Source organism: Oncorhynchus clarkii, unplaced genomic scaffold (genome assembly GCF_045791955.1).
Source record: "Oncorhynchus clarkii lewisi isolate Uvic-CL-2024 unplaced genomic scaffold, UVic_Ocla_1.0 unplaced_contig_3779_pilon_pilon, whole genome shotgun sequence".
Taxonomy (NCBI): Eukaryota; Metazoa; Chordata; class Actinopteri; order Salmoniformes; family Salmonidae; genus Oncorhynchus; species Oncorhynchus clarkii.
The window spans coordinates 161,324-177,884 of NW_027261031.1; the positions used below are offsets into that span (position 1 = coordinate 161,324).

Here is a 16,561-nt window from a genome sequence, read left to right on the forward strand (position 1 = left end):
CTTCTCTCTACACTCAAAATGTCCTTTATGAAAAGTTGTTTGCATGCAGTGTTTCTTCCAAAACGTAGTCTTGGTGACACTTGCAGAGTTCTTTGGAGTGAAACGAGATGGGGAGCAGGGAAGGGGTCTGCAAATGGTGGTGAGATGGCTCAAAAATCTCTCATCTACATGTGAAGACTCATTGAGATTGCATTAGGTGAAGTACCTTTTTGATCAGTATTACCCCAAAACATCTTTTCACAGTGATTGAGAAGATTCCTCCAACCGAACCCATAGCAGCAGTCAGTCCCCCTGCAGACCATGAGACTCCCCAACTCAAGTCGACAGGAATGTTAGGGTGAAATGTCCACAGACTTAAGGCTTTATTTGAAGTGTTGAAATGAAAGGAACAGGTACATACTGACAAACAGCAACCCAGAGCATTTACGTTAAACACAATCTTAATTCTGAACAAACAAAATGGCTTCGTGGAAAACTTCTGAACAAAAACATCTACACTGGTGCTGAAGCCCAAATCAACTCCTACGCCCAAGACATACCTCTAGATCTGAAATGAATGGATAGGTCTTAGCAATATGGTAAAACATCCTCCGAACAGCAAGACATGAATACTGCTTCAAATCGGCTCCTTTCAGATCTACACGAGTGTCTAGAGACAGTACTGGCTAGGGGCTGATCAGGTGTGTGTAGAGACAGTACTGGCTAGGGGCTGATCAGGTGTGTGTAGAGACAGTACTGGCTAGGGGCTGATCAGGTGTGTGTAGAGACAGTACTGGCTAGGGGCTGATCAGGTGTGTGTAGAGACAGTACTGGCTAGGGGCTGATCAGATGTGTCTAGAGACAGTACTGGCTAGGGGCGGATCAGGTGTGTGTAGAGACAGTACTGGCTAGGGGCGGATCAGGTGTGTCTAGAGACAGTACTGGCTAGGGGCTGATCAGGTGTGTGTCTAGAGACAGTACTGGCTAGGGGCTGATCAGGTGTGTGTAGAGACAGTACTGGCTAGGGGCTGATCAGGTGTGTGTAGAGACAGTACTGGCTAGGGGCTGATCAGGTGTGTGTAGAGACAGTACTGGCTAGGGGCTGATCAGGTGTGTGTAGAGACAGTACTGGCTAGGGGCTGATCAGATGTGTCTAGAGACAGTACTGGCTAGGGGCGGATCAGGTGTGTGTAGAGACAGTACTGGCTAGGGGCGGATCAGGTGTGTCTAGAGACAGTACTGGCTAGGGGCTGATCAGGTGTGTCTAGAGACAGTACTGGCTAGGGGCTGATCAGGTGTGTGTAGAGACAGTACTGGCTAGGGGCTGATCAGGTGTGTGTAGAGACAGTACTGGCTAGGGGTTGATCAGGTGTGTCTAGAGACAGTACTGGCTAGGGGCTGATCAGGTGTGTGTAGAGACAGTACTGGCTAGGGGCTGATCAGGTGTGTGTAGAGACAGTACTGGCTAGGGGCTGATCAGGTGTGTCTAGAGACAGTACTGGCTAGGGGCTGATCAGGTGTGTGTAGAAACAGTACTGGCTAGGGGCTGATCAGGTGTGTGTAGAGACAGTACTGGCTAGGGGCTGATCAGGTGTGTGTAGAGACAGTACTGGCTAGGGACTGATCAGGTGTGTGTAGAAACAGTACTGGCTAGGGGCTGATCAGGTGTGTGTAGAGACAGTACTGGCTAGGGGCTGTTTAGGTGTATGTAGAGACAGTACTGGCTAGGGGCTGATCAGGTGTGTGTAGAGACAGTACTGGCTAGGGACTGATCAGGTGTGTGTAGAAACAGTACTGGCTAGGGGCTGATCAGGTGTGTGTAGAGACAGTACTGGCTAGGGGCTGTTTAGGTGTATGTAGAGACAGTACTGGCTAGGGGCTGATCAGGTGTGTGTAGAAACAGTACTGGCTAGGGGCTGATCAGGTGTGTGTAGAGACAGTACTGGCTAGGGGCTGATCAGGTGTGTGTAGAGACAGTACTCGCTAGGGGCTGATCAGGTGTGTGTAGAGACAGTACTGGCTAGGGACTGATCAGGTGTGTGTCTAGAGACAGTACTGGCTAGGGGCTGATCAGGTGTGTGTAGAGACAGTACTGGCTAGGGGCTGTTTAGGTGTATGTAGAGACAGTACTGGCTAGGGGCTGATCAGGTGTGTGTAGAGACAGTACTGGCTAGGGGCTGATCAGGTGTGTGTAGAGACAGTACTGGCTAGGGGCTGTTTAGGTGTATGTAGAGACAGTACTGGCTAGGGGCTGATCAGGTGTGTGTAGAGACAGTACTGGCTAGGGGCTGATCAGATGTGTCTAGAGACAGTACTGGCTAGGGGCTGATCAGGTGTGTCTAGAGACAGTACTGGCTAGGGGCTGATCAGGTGTGTGTAGAAACAGTACTGGCTAGGGGCTGATCAGGTGTGTGTAGAGACAGTACTGGCTAGGGGCTGTTTAGGTGTATGTAGAGACAGTACTGGCTAGGGGCTGATCAGGTGTGTGTAGAGACAGTACTGGCTAGGGGCTGATCAGATGTGTCTAGAGACAGTACTGGCTAGGGGCTGATCAGGTGTGTGTAGAGACAGTACTGGCTAGGGGCTGTTTAGGTGTATGTAGAGACAGTACTGGCTAGGGGCTGATCAGGTGTGTGTAGAGACAGTACTGGCTAGGGGCTGATTTGTTTCATTACAGTACATTGTAGGTATGTTTTTATTTGATACATGGTGTCCCTCACGTGTCATCATTAGGGTCAGGTGGTGTCCCTCACTGGAAAACCCCAGTTGAGGAAAAACACCTGGCCCTACTTACCACATGACCTCCAGTTAACAAGAGCATTGTTACAGGAGGTGAGACACCCAAAGGTGAGCTGGGTAATGACGTTTTCCAACCACACGCATCTCTCACACGGTCACACACTGGCCTTGAAAACAAGATGGGAATGAGATTCTGTGTAGTGAAACACATGGAATGTCAATAAGATAACAAAGAACATACATCAGAACATACAGTATGATTACCTGAAAATATCTGCACAATAAAAGTGCATTCGTTTCAATTCACCCTGAATGGAAAAAAAACTAAACAATATTTAACACAATCAAGCAAGAACATCAATCATGTATCTGAGGTGCAAAACAGATTGTTCTTCATCAGGTAGAAAATAATACAAAGTCAATCAATCATGAGCATAAAAGAGAGCGAAACAGATGAAATAGGGAGAACAAGATCGCAGAGGGAATTTATCACATCCCCACCGGCAGAGAGGGAGAGCGAGAAGGAGAATCAAATCGAGATCCAGATTGAAGAGCAAGTGCAAATACTGAGCGGGCCCTAGCTCCTTGGCAAAGAGACCTGGGACCTGTCCACATATGAGCGCCGGGGATGCCTTGGCCTGGCTCAGCTCAGCCTGACCTGGTTAAGCCCTGGCGGAAGCATCTCAACACTTCCTCCCCTCCTCTCCAACATCTGCACCGATAAACAATACAAACCAACATGGTGGATTTCAGGTATCAAATTTCCACCAATCCACTTCTCTCTGCACAGATCAAGGAAAGAAAAAAGGAAGCCATTTTAGACTTGATACGCAGCCCCCCTCTAGGTTTTACTGGAGGAGGCCAAGGGAGATCAGGATGTGGGCAGCTCGATGGAGATGAACTGCTTGAGCCGCTCCAAGTACTGGGCGTAGAGCTCGATGTCGTTGTGCCCGGCGCCCTCCACCCACAGGGGCTCCACGGCACGCGGGCAGCGCTCGTACATTGCCAGGCCGTGCGAGAAGTCGATCACCTCATCCTCCGTGCCGTGGATCACCAGCACCGGCGACGCCACCTTGGACACCTTGTCAATGCTGGGGAGAGAGAAGGGGTTACAGTTTATCAATGCTTAAACAAAGCCAGAGCCCACGCAGCAGAGAGAAAGACAGAACAGGGAGAGAAAACAGAGAGAGAATAGGGAGAGAACAGGGAGAAAAGGGAGAGAGGGAAAAGGGAGAGAGTGGGGAAGACAAACACATTAAGACAAATGGACCTCCTTGGGGGCATTAGTAGTTGTATCCATCTGTCTTGTAGCGGTGCAGTAACAGCAGGGGTGGAGAGACCGACTCCACACAGCACGCTGCCAAACCATTAACTACATATCATACAGAGGGGGTGTGCGCACCTTATTTGCACTACATATGATATATACACATATGATAGAGATATGTCAAATTGATCAGAAATACAGTGTAGACAAAGCACTTTCTTATGAAACTCGTCAGTCTATTCGTGTTCTGAGAAATGAAGGCTATTCCATGCAAGAAATTTCCAAGAAACTGAACATCTTGTACAACGCTGTGTACTACCCCCTTCACAAAATAGTGCAAACTGGCTCTAACCAGAATAGAAAGAGGAGTAGGAGGCCCAGGTGCACAACTGAGCAAGAGGACAAGTACATTAGTGTCTAGTTTGAGAAACAGACGCCTCAAGTCCTCAACTGGCAGCTTCATTAAATAGTACCTGCAAAACACCAGTCTCAACGTCAACAGTAAAGAGGCGACTCCAGGATGCTGGCCTTCTAAGCAGAGTTGCAAAGAAAAAGCCAACACTCTGTCCAGTGTTTGTTTGCCCATCTTAATCTTTTCTTTTTATTGGCCAGTCTGAGATATGGCTTTTTCTTTGCAACTCTGCCTAGAAAGCCAGCATCCCAGAGTTGTTTCTTCAACGTTGACGTTGAGACTGGTGTTTGCGGGTACTATTTATTGAAGCTGCCAGTGAATCACACTTCACCATCTGGCAGTCTGATGGACAAATCCGGGTTTGGCGGATGCCAGGAGAATGTTACAAGCCCGAATACATAGTGCAAACTAATGTTTGGTGGAGGATAAATATTGATCTGGGGCTGTTTTTCATGGTTCGGGCTAGGCCCCTTAGTTCCAGTGACGGGAAATCTTAACACTACAGCATACAATGACATTCTAGAAGATTCTGTGCTTCCAGCTTTGTGGCAAAAGTTTGGGAAGGCCCTTTCCTGTTTCAGCATGACTGCGAGCCAGGCCTAATCGCCCAACATCAGCGCCTGACCTCACTAATGCTCGTGTCTGAATGGAAGCAAGTCCCTGCAGCAATGTTCCATTATCTAGTGAACAGCCTTCCTAGAAGAGTGGTGTTAGAGCAGAAAAGGGGAGACCAACTCCATATTAATACCCATAATTTTAAAATGTTTGACGAGCCGCTGTCCACATACTTTTTGGTATTAATGTATGCATGTATACACACACACACACACACACACACACAGAAAATGAGGTTGGAATGATCGTAACATTGCAGGTAATGCCCTTGTAGTGTAAGAGCTGGAGTTCTGACCTGACTGGTGACATCACCAGGCGGTAAATTTGTTTAAATACCAATAGGAGACTTCCAAACCTCTTTCCCCAATTATAGGTACTTTTCCCCTCCCTTAAACACACTGACTGAAGCAGAATTCTTGCTTCAGAAATTGTTCTTTGCTATGCTATTATTGACAATTTGAATTGAAAACAAATCACAGCAAGGTACTTACTTAATTGTTACCCAGAAATGATGTGATGTCTGCATTGTAGCTTTAAAGCAGGATCCTCACATTCCAGGTGGAATAAGACTATAATCTCAAAGGGTTCAGAGACTAACAACAAAAGCACACACAGGCATGCATATATTGCCATTTACCTGTCCCTTTAAGGGGGTAGAGGACCTAAACCATGCCAGGATATTGCAGCCCACACCATACAGTGGCTTGTGAACGTTTTCACCCCCCTTTGGCATTTTTCCTATTTTGTTGCTTTACAACCTGGAATTAAAATAGATTTTCAGGAGTTTGTATCATTTGATTTACACAACATGCCTACCATTTTGAAGATGCTAAATATTTTATATTGTGAAACAAGAAATAAGAGACACAAAAAAATGAAAACTTGAGCACGCATAACTATTCACCACTCCAAAGTCAATACTTTGTAGAGCCACCTTTTGCAGTAATTACAGCAGCAAGTCTCTTGTGGTATGTCTCTATAAGCTTGGCACATCTAGCCACTGGGATTTTCGGCCATTCTTCAAGGCAAAACTGCTCCAGCTCCTTCAAGTTGGATGGGTTCCGCAATCTTTAAGTCATACCACAGATTCTCAATTGGATTGAGGTCTGGGCTTTGACTAGGCCTTTCCAAGACATTTAAATGCTTCCATTTAAACCACTCGAGTGTTGCTTTAGTAGTTTGCTTAGGGTAATTGTCCTGCTGGAAGGTGAACCTCTGAAATGGGTTTCCTTCAAGGATTTCCCTGTATTTAGCGCCATCCATCATTCCTTCAATTCTGACCAATTTCCCAGTCCCTGCCGATGAAAGAAATCCCCACAGCATGATGCTGCCACCACCATGCTTCACTGTGGGGATGGTATTCTCGGGGTGAGGAGGGTGTTCTCGGGGTGAGGAGAGGTGTTGGGTTTGCGTCAGACATAGCTTTTTCCTTGATGGCCAAAAAGCTCAATTTTAGTCTCATCTGACCAGAGTACCACCTTCCATATGTTTGGGGAGTCTCCCACACGCCTTTTGGCGAACACCAAAATTGTTTGCTTATTTTTTTTGGCCACTCTTCCGTAAAGTCCAGCTCTGTGGAGTATACGGCTTAAAGTGGTCCTATGGACAGATACTCCAGTCTCTGCTGTGGAGCTTTGCAGCTCCTTCAGGGTTATCTTTGGTCTTTTTGTTGCCTCTCTGATTAATGCCCTCCTTGCCTGGTCCGTGAGGTTTGGTGGGTGTCCCTCTCTGGGCAGGTTTGTTATGGTGCCATATTATTTCAATTTTTTAATAATGGAATTAATGGTGCTTCGTGGGATGTTCAAAGTCTCGGATATTTTTTTATAACCCAACCCTGAACTTTGTTCCTGACCTGTTTGGAGAGCTCCTTGGTCTTCATGGTGCCACTTGCTTGGTGGTGCCCATTGCTTAGTGGTGTTGCAGACTCAGGGGCCTTTCAGAACACACTGAGATCATGTGACACTTAAAGTCCCCCTGTGTGCAATCTATTTAATTAATTATGCCACTTATGAAGGTAATTGGTTGCACCAGGGGGCTTCAGAGAAAAGGAGGTGAATACATATGCACGCACCACTTTTCATCATTTTTTTGAAATCTTATTTTTTAATTTCACTACACCAATTTGGATGATTTTGTGTATGTCCATTACATGAAATCCAAATAGAAATCAATTTCAATTACAGTGTAGAAAAGGCCCATAGAGTTGGTGGAAGAATCTTTTAATTCAAGGCCACTTGCTCAGCTGGGCCAGGAGTGCTTTAATTAGGTCAGGTGGAAATATCCCACAGATCTCAACTCCATAAAAGGAGGAAATCGCCATCGCCCATCTCGCTGCTTTCTCTTCCTTAACTCCGTCTAATCCAGAAGTTCTGTGCGTCCATGAATCCACGTTAAGTCCACCGACTCTGTTACCTTTCATCTGAACTATCTGTTGCGATCAGGAGAGTGGGCCATTCAGTTATTGTTTATAGTTATTAACGCGGAGTGCGGCTTGGAGCGCACGCTTCAAACCTATTGTGTAATGTGAATGGTCAATGATCACGGCCCTACGGATCATCACAGGCCAATTATGCCATCGATATATGCTTAATATGTAATGAAATTACATGTACACACGAAGACACTTGAAAGGGTGAAATATGAAACGTCATTGTTTGCTGAACTGATCGATTCTGATATCAAACTAATGGGGATTATAGATTGATCACTGTATTCTTCTTCTCATGATTATGATAGTTACGAGCATAAATGACTCAAGGATGATTCCTATTGACTTCTTAATGAACTGGATTGTTGAATTCCCTAATTATGTTAATAATGAATGATTGTTATGACTTGATCTTTGTGATTATGAGTTTGATTGGATACCTGTTATTCTGTTTCCTTTGTGATGCAGCACAGACTACTCAGTAAATATACCACTTTATGGTTAAAGGAATTCCTGCCTCAGTCTCATCCATTCCTCTGTCACCTGACACGTGATCGATCACCTGTTCAACTTCACTGTCAGTCATCCTACTTGTCCAGCTACCCACACAGATTCCACGAAGCTTTCATACAGGTTGTAATGCAACAAAATAGGAAAAATGCCAAGGGGGATGAATACTTTTGCAAGGCACTCTAACAGAGACCCTCTAAGGGGATGAGAGGTCCTAAACCATGCCAGGATAATGCACTGCATATCATAAGAGAGACCCTATAAGGGGATGAGAGGTCCTAAACCATGCCAGGATAATGCACTCCACACCATAACAGAGACCCTGTAAGGGGATGATGAGAGGTCCTAAACCATGCCAGGATAATGCACTCCACACCATAACAGAGACCCTATAAGGGGATGAGAGGTCCTAAACCATGCCAGGATAATGCACTCCACACCATAACAGAAACCCTGTAAGGTGATGATGAGAGGTCCTAAACCATGCCAGGATAATGCACTCCACACCATAACAGAGACCCTGTAAGGGGATGATGAGAGGTCCTAAACCATGCCAGGATAATGCACTCCACACCATAACAGAGAACACAGAACCCTCATTTACTCAAGTGTTTCCATTATTTTGGCAGTTACCTGTAGGCCTCTATAGCAGTCCTCTACAGCAGTCCCAGCTTAGGAGAGCCACTTGCAGATTCAACTTCTGCTCGCCCCCCCCCTCCTTTTCTGCCCGCTGTCCCACAGATCTCATGGCTGATAACAGTTTGATGCCATTGTTCCACAGGTGTCAGGGCTGAGGGTTGATAACAGTTTGATGCTATCTGCTCCTCCCACCTGCACCAAATGTACAGTATTTCTCATCCTAATAGCTTGTTCTCCATCTGATAACCAAGACTTATTTTCTAGTTTTCCGACCCTTTACAATAAAGCAGCACAGGAAGTAGCTGCTCATGGAATATGACTGGGGGACACAATACAAACCCTATGGATAATACAGGCATCTGATAGAGGCCAGCCAGAGACCGAGACCTGGGAGCCCTATTTTTCACTAGGTCTGTGAGCCCAGCCGCCAACCTTTCATAGCTAGCTAGCATGGCAAGTTACTACCTACCTACGTACCTACCGCTGCACCTTAACCTCATGAAACTCTGGGGGCAGTATTTCAATTTTGGATGAAAAACGTTCCCGTTTTAAACAAGATATTTTGTCACGAAAAGATGCTCGACTATGCATATAATTGACAGCTTTGGAAAGAAAACACTGACGTTTCCAAAACTGCAAAGATATTGTCTGTGAGTGCCATAGAACTAATGCTACAGGCGAAACCAAGATTCAATTTCATACAGGAAGTGAGCCAGATTTTTGAGGCGCTGTGTACCAATGTCTCCTTATATGGCTGTGAATGCGCAAGGAGAGAGCCTACACTTTGTCGTTTCCCCAAGGTGTTTGCAGCATTGTGACGTATTTGTAGGCATATCATTGGAAAATTGACCATAAGAGACTACATTTACCAGGTGTCCACTGGGTGTCCTCCGTCGAAACTATTGTGCAATCTCCAGGTGCGCGCATTTTTTCCACTTTGAACAGAGGAGAAACCAAACTGCCAGGAGTGACTTATCATCAAATAGATTTGTGAAAAACACCTTTAGGATTGATTCTAAACAACGTTTGCCATGTTTCTGTCGATATTATGGAGTTAATTTGGAAAAAAGTTTGCTGTTGTTATGACTGAATTTTCTGGTTTTTTTCTCAGCCAAACGTGAAGAACAAAACGGAGCGATTTGTCCTACACAAATAATATTTTTGGAAAAACTTAACATTTGCTATCTAACTGAGAGTCTCCTCATTGAAAACATCTGAAGTTCTTCAAAGGTAAATGATTTTATTTGAATGCTTTTCTTGTTTGTGAAAATGTTGCCTGCTGAATGCCAGGCTTAATGCTATGCTAGCTATCAATACCCTTACACAAATGCTTGTTTAGCTATGGTTCAAAAGCATATTTTGAAAATCTGAGATGACAGTGTTGTTAACAAAAGGCTAAGCTTGTGAGCCAATATATTTATTTCATTTAATTTGCGATTTTCATGAATAGTTAACGTTGCGTTATGGTAATGAGCTTGAGGCTATAAATAGGATCCCGGATCCGGGTTTGCTCGTCGCAACAGGTTAACATTCCCTCAGCACCCTGCAGGAGAGAGATAACACTACCTACCCAAAATCCAAATCAGGGCTTTGCCAGATGGCTGTATATCAACTGTCATTCAGTCAAAGACAACAGGCCAGGAAAGCTAACACATCCAACATCCCTCTGTCCCTAGACTCCATCTACTTCCGCCGACCCCACTATCTCACCATCTCACCCCATAATAACCCACCTGGGGAAGGCGTCGAAGCAGTAGGTCTTGCGCGTGTCAGGGAAGGCCACTCGCAGGCCGGACATAAGAGGTGAGTGCAGGATGACGGCAGCACACTCGTAGCGCGCCGCCAAATCCACCGTGGGTACCGTGCCGATGCTCTGACCGTACAGGATGATGTTCTCTGGGGTCACTCCATACCTGGATAGGAAGGAGGTTAGGACACAGAGAGAAAGAGAGAGAAGATGGGGGGGATAGACAGACCGATAGTTGTGGACAAGGAGATGAAGGAAAGTGGGTGAAAAAAAGGAAAGAAACAAAATAAGGTTAATAGATCAGACCCAGATTACTACCATCGTCATCCTCCTAGGAGATATCTGACCCAGATTACCACCATCGTCATCCTCCTAGGAGATATCTAACCCAGACTACCACCGTCGTCATCCTCCTAGGAGATATCTGACCCAGACTACCACCGTCGTCATCCTCCTAGGAGATATCTGACCCAGACTACCACCGTCGTCATCCTCCTAGGAGATATCTGACCCAGACTACCACCGTCGTCATCCTCCTAGGAGATATCTGACCCAGACTACCACCGTCGTCATCCTCCTAGGAGATATCTGACCCAGACTACCACCGTCGTCATCCTCCTAGGAGATATCTGACCCAGACTACCACCGTCGTCATCCTCCTAGGAGATATCTGACCCAGACTACCACCGTCGTCATCCTCCTAGGAGATATCTGACCCAGACTACCACCATCATCATCCTCCTCTGAGATATCTGACCCAGACTACATCACTGTACAACAAGGAGACGATACCTCCCCCATCTAACATCACTGTACATCAAGGAGACGATACCTCCCCCATCTAACATCACTGTACAACAAGGAGACGATACCTCCTCCTATCTAACATCACTGCACAACAAGGAGACGATACCTCCTCCTATCTAACAATCACTGCACAACAAGGAGACGATACCTCCTCCTATCTAACAATCACTGTACAACAAGGAGACGATACCTCCTCCAATCTAACGTCACTGTACAACAAGGAGACGATACCTCCTCCTAACATCACTGTACAAGAAGGAGACAATATCTCCTATCTAACCCAACATGACATCACTGTACAACACGCCATAACAGAAAGTTTACAATGTAATACGTAAACAATGCAATATAATAATACATGCCATTTAGCAGAGGCTTTTAGCCCGACGCGACTTAGTCATGCTGGCATACATTTTATGTATGGATGGTTCCAGGAATTGCATCCTCTATCTTGCAGTAACAAGCACCAGGCTCTGCCAATTGAGCTACAGAGGATGTCATGAAATAAGCTTCTAGAGACTGTAATTCTTATTTACCAAACACTGATATACTTAACCCTTATCAAATCCGACTGACATTAAACATCTACTCTTATCAGCACATCAGTTAGAGTTGAGATGAGTTTACACAGTGAAAGGAGAGCTGTGTAGTTAAATCCAGACTTGTGTACAGAGCTATACTTATATATACACTGTATGTAGCTAAGCTACGTTGCTATATAGCTTAGTCTCCAGGCTCGTAGTGGGAGGCAGCAGGCCGAATAGGGGAGGATCATGTCACGTTAAAGCCTGGCTGCCAGTGCTGCGGCCGGGGCAGCTGTCTGCCGGGGCAGCTGTCTGCCTGGCACACTGACACACACACTTCAGGCATCAGTTCTGCTCTATAAAAACTCAAGCTAGAGCATTGAGATAAAAATAAGGGATGGATGGGTGGAGGACAGAGGTAGCGAGAGGACAGCCCTACATTTCATTCTCCCACTCCTCCACTCTTGGCAGGCTTTCCCATGGCGAGAGCAAACCTCAGGGAACCCGATCTTCGGGGTGCTGTGTGTCAGGTATGCGGTGAAGTCTGCCGACAAAATGGAAACATATTTGATACGTGACCTAAAGGCTGGGCCTCAAAGGTTTCGAAAGGCTAGTCCCCTTTGATGGCGAAAGTTGCCGAGGAGACAAAACAGCTGCGCACCCCGTGTGTGTGTGTGTGTGTGTGCGTGCAAAGGCAGGCAAGGCAGAGAGGAAGGGAGTGCTGTACATCGTGTTCGCTGAGACTGCCCTCAACATCACGTTCTGCTTTGTTTGGCCTTTTAGAATGAACTCTGAGAACTCCAAGAAAGTGTGGAATGCATGGGGGTGAATCAAAGGCTTACACAACTCACCACAAGCTAAGATGTAACACGCAACACGCGGTACAGTTAGGCATTGCTAAATATGTGGAAGGTGAGCAGGTGCATGTAAATTTACCCATGAAATTACGCTGTAGACTTAGGCCCAGCTAAGGAGGCGGAGGGTTGAAGGAGGTGTGCGATTGGGTGTGTATGTGTTTGAGGGTGTGCGCCAGGGTTTCCGTTAGCCAGTAAATGCTGGCTTTTGGACCCAACAAAATTAATGAAAAGCCGATAAAGTCAGCCAAAAAGTTGCAGGCCCAATGCCTATTAATTGATAGAAATGCCAGTCGACATGCTCTAACTTCAAAGGCAAATAAACTGCATGGGTTAATGAATCCTCAGGCTGCTGGGAAATTCATGTGTGTTTCTATTTTCCCTCACGCAAAAGATGTGAGGTTCCCATCAGGGACCAGCTAAGTACACCCAGACTGGGCAACATTTGCCCAGATTAGAGATCGACAGATTCATTGGAATGGCCGATTATTTAGGGCCGACTTCAAGTTTTCATAACAATCGGAGATCTATATTTTTGGACACTTTTTTTTTTACACCTTTATTTAACCAGGCAAGTCAGTTAAGAACACATTCTTATTTTCAATGATGGCCTAGAACGGTGGGTTAACTGCCTCGTTCAGGGGCAGAACGACAGATTTTCACCTTGTCAGCCCGCAATCTTGCAACCTTACAGTTAACTAGTCCAACTCTATAACCACCTGCCCCTCGTTGCACTCCACAAGGAGACTGCCTGTTACGCGAATGCAGAAAGCCAAGGTAAGTTGCTAGCTAGCATTAAACTTACCTTATAAAAAACGATCAATCATAATCACTAGTTAACTACACATGGTTGATGATATTACTAGTTTATCTAGCGTGTCCTGCGTTGCATAGAATCTTACTGAGCATACAAGTATCTGACTGAGCGGTGGTAGGCAGCAGCAGGCTCGTAAGCATTCATTCAAACAGCACTTTAGTGCGTTTTGCCAGCAGCTCTTCGTTGTGCGCCAAGCATTGCGCTGTTTATGACTTCAAGCCTATCAACTCCCGAGATGAGGCTGGTGTAACCGAAGTAAAATGGCTAGCTAGTTAGCGGGGTGCTTGATAATAGCGTTTCAAACGTCACTCGCTCTTGGAGTGGTTATTCCCCTTGCTCTACATGGGTAACGCTGCTTCGAGGGTGGCTGTTGTCGTTGTGTTCCTGGTTCGAGCGAGGAGAGGGACGGAAGCTATACTGTTACACTGGCAATACTAAAGTGCCTGCCTATAAGAACATCCAATAGTCAAAGGCTAATGAAATACAAATGTTATAGAGGGAAATAGTCCAATAACTACAACCTAAAACTTCTTACCTGGGAATATTGAATACTCATGTTAAAAGGAACCACCAGCTTTCATGTTCTCATGTTCTGAGCAAGGAACTTAAACGTTAGCTTTCTTACATGGCACATATTGCACTTTTACTTTCTTCTCCAACACTTTGTTTTTGCATTATTTAAACCAAATTGAACATGTATCATTTATTTGAGGCTAAATTGATTTTATTGATGTATTATATGAAGTTAAAATAAGTATTCATTCAGTATTGTTGTAATTGTCATTATTACAAAAAATAAAAATAAATATATTTTTTTAATAATTTTTTTTTTTTTTAAATGGCCGATTAATCGGTATCAGCTTTTTTGGTCCTCCAATAATCGGTATCGGCGTTGAAAAATCATAATCGGTCGACCTCTAGCCCAGATTCTGTTGATTATGCCCGTTTCACTGAAACCGAGAAGGGATTCTTTCTCCAAAACAGAGTAAAGATGGCTTCCAGAGCGCGCTCTCTTGAAGACACAGTAACGAGGCCGATGGCTTCCAGATCGCTCCTTCTCGAAGACACAGTAACGAGGGCGATGGCTTCCAGATCGCTCCTTCTCGAAGAGACAGTAACGAGGCTGATGGCTTCCAGATTGCTCCTTCTCGAAGACACAGTAACGAGACCGATGGCTTCCAGATCGCTCCTTCTCGAAGACACAGTAACGAGACCGATGGCTTCCAGATCGCTCCTTCTCGAAGACACAGTAACGAGACCGATGGCTTCCAGATCGCTCCTTCTCGAAGACACAGTAACGAGGCCGATGGCTTCCAGATCGCTCCTTCTCGAAGACACAGTAACGAGACCGATGGCTTCCAGATCGCTCCTTCTCGAAGACACAGTAACGAGGCTGATGGCTTCCAGATCGCTCCTTCTCGAAGACACAGTAACGAGGCCGATGGCTTCCAGATCGCTCCTTCTCGAAGACACAGTAACGAGGCTGATGCACATTAAGCTGCTCTAAGGAGTTGGACAGTTTGGACTTCCAACAGCAGCGGCTCACTTTGAGCAGGAAAAGGTCCGCTGCAAATGCAAGAAAATTAGAGGCCAATTGTGTTATTCAGGCCTGGTCCCAGCAGTTCTGATGCTGCCCTAGACCAGACCAACATATGCCGGCCGTGTCATGTATAGTATAAAGATTTGGAATGGATTGATATAGTAGAGTCATGTGGATCATGTGTAATTGGTGCATTTCAGATGAGCTTATTCAGTAGCACTTGGAAACTAAACATCGTTGCCATCTATTCACATCGGATAATTCCAATGTTGCAATCACTAGGCAGCCAACTGCCTACAGTAGGAAACTGAGCCGGTATCAATAAGATACCTATATTACAGGACACGAGTCACGGCCCCACGATCGTTCAAATTACCATGTGTGTGTGTTTGAGAGAGGCAGCTAGAGAGAGCAAGAAGGTGAGTGAGGAAAATAGTGTAACCAAGAAATAAACACAGAAACAGAGGAGTGAGTGAACAACATGCCCCTCTCTTTTCAGCCGGTCAGCCAAGAGAGCTTTAATAACAAGATCCCGAGCCAAATCTAACTGTTCCATCCAGGAGGAAAAGCTGATGGTTTTGGCCTTACAGGCAAGCTGCAGTAGCTACAAAAAATGTGACTTATAAATTAATAATATGGACCCACTGATGCTTAAAGAATATAATGTAGAAATGCCTCAGGAGCTCAGTTCAACTGTCCTACCCCATCAGAACCCAAAATAAGCTTTACTCCAATGTTTGTAAACAAAGTAAATGTAAAAACAAAAAACATGGTTAAAACTATTATTTTAATATCATGGATGGTCAGTCCTTGCATCCATAGCGCCGTCTATGAATTTGAGAGTGGTTCCAATTCCCTATCCCTCAGCTTTTTAGCAAACGCTTTGTTATCGTTTCGACTGCTGATTGACACTAAGTTTGATGCAGGCATTTATTAACCAGGGATGTTAAAAGGATGAGACAAGTTCACTTCCCTTTTAATTTCCCCTGCTAAGGCATCACAGACTGGACATCTTTGTTTGCAGACACAGCTGTTATTGTAGTCCCAAAGGCTCAGTTCTCCCAGTTCTGGAGAAAGCAACAAGGTGTACAGGATTTTAGTTCCAGCTCAGTATTAACATACCATATCAGGCGCCATTCTAACACCAATGTAGTGAATATTCAAGCCTAGTTGAATGAGGTATATTAGAAACGGGTTAGAAGAAGAAAAAAAAAAAACAAACCATGTGGGTCTCCAACATGAGGAATAATGACCCTTGACCTGAGTAAAGGTCAGGCATTGAGATAAACAGGTCAAAAAGTCAGAGAGACACCAAGTTGTGATTTCAGATGTGGAATTTAAAAAGACATCCACTGCCAAAGTATCACTGGAAAAAGGGCTGTTCGCTTGAGAGAAAAAAAATGGACAGGAAATGGAATTGCGTTTAAACTGGACAAAAACAAGAACATTCTCTTATTCCATGCTAATCAGGGAATTGATCATAACCCAGCGCTTGGAGAAGCAGTGACATGTGGAGTGAGGGAAAATAAAGTGTTCCGTGAAAACACTTGTCCAAACACCAGAGGCACTGAATGGAAGGAAAGCTACAGAGAGAACTACTAGAGAGGAAGAAAGATATTCAAAAGAGGAGTCAAGCCCAGTGCAGATGCCATGTTTCCATAAACAAATATCCATTGGTGAGAT

At 45.2% G+C, this 16,561-nt stretch overlaps 1 protein-coding gene across 1 annotated transcript in view; it reads right to left on the reverse strand.

Moving 5' to 3' along the window:
- Positions 1-2,535: 2,535 nt before the first annotated feature.
- LOC139403861 (alpha/beta hydrolase domain-containing protein 17C) overlaps positions 2,536-16,561 on the reverse strand; it is a 28,375-nt gene continuing 14,349 nt past the window's right edge. Inside the window, exons 2-3 of the mRNA XM_071147025.1 lie at positions 10,323-10,502; positions 2,536-3,809 (exon numbers count right to left, since the gene is read on the reverse strand). Of these exons, the coding sequence (XP_071003126.1) occupies positions 3,590-3,809; positions 10,323-10,502 (400 nt within the window). The 3' untranslated portion in view covers positions 2,536-3,589. The remainder of the gene's footprint in view (positions 3,810-10,322; positions 10,503-16,561) is intronic.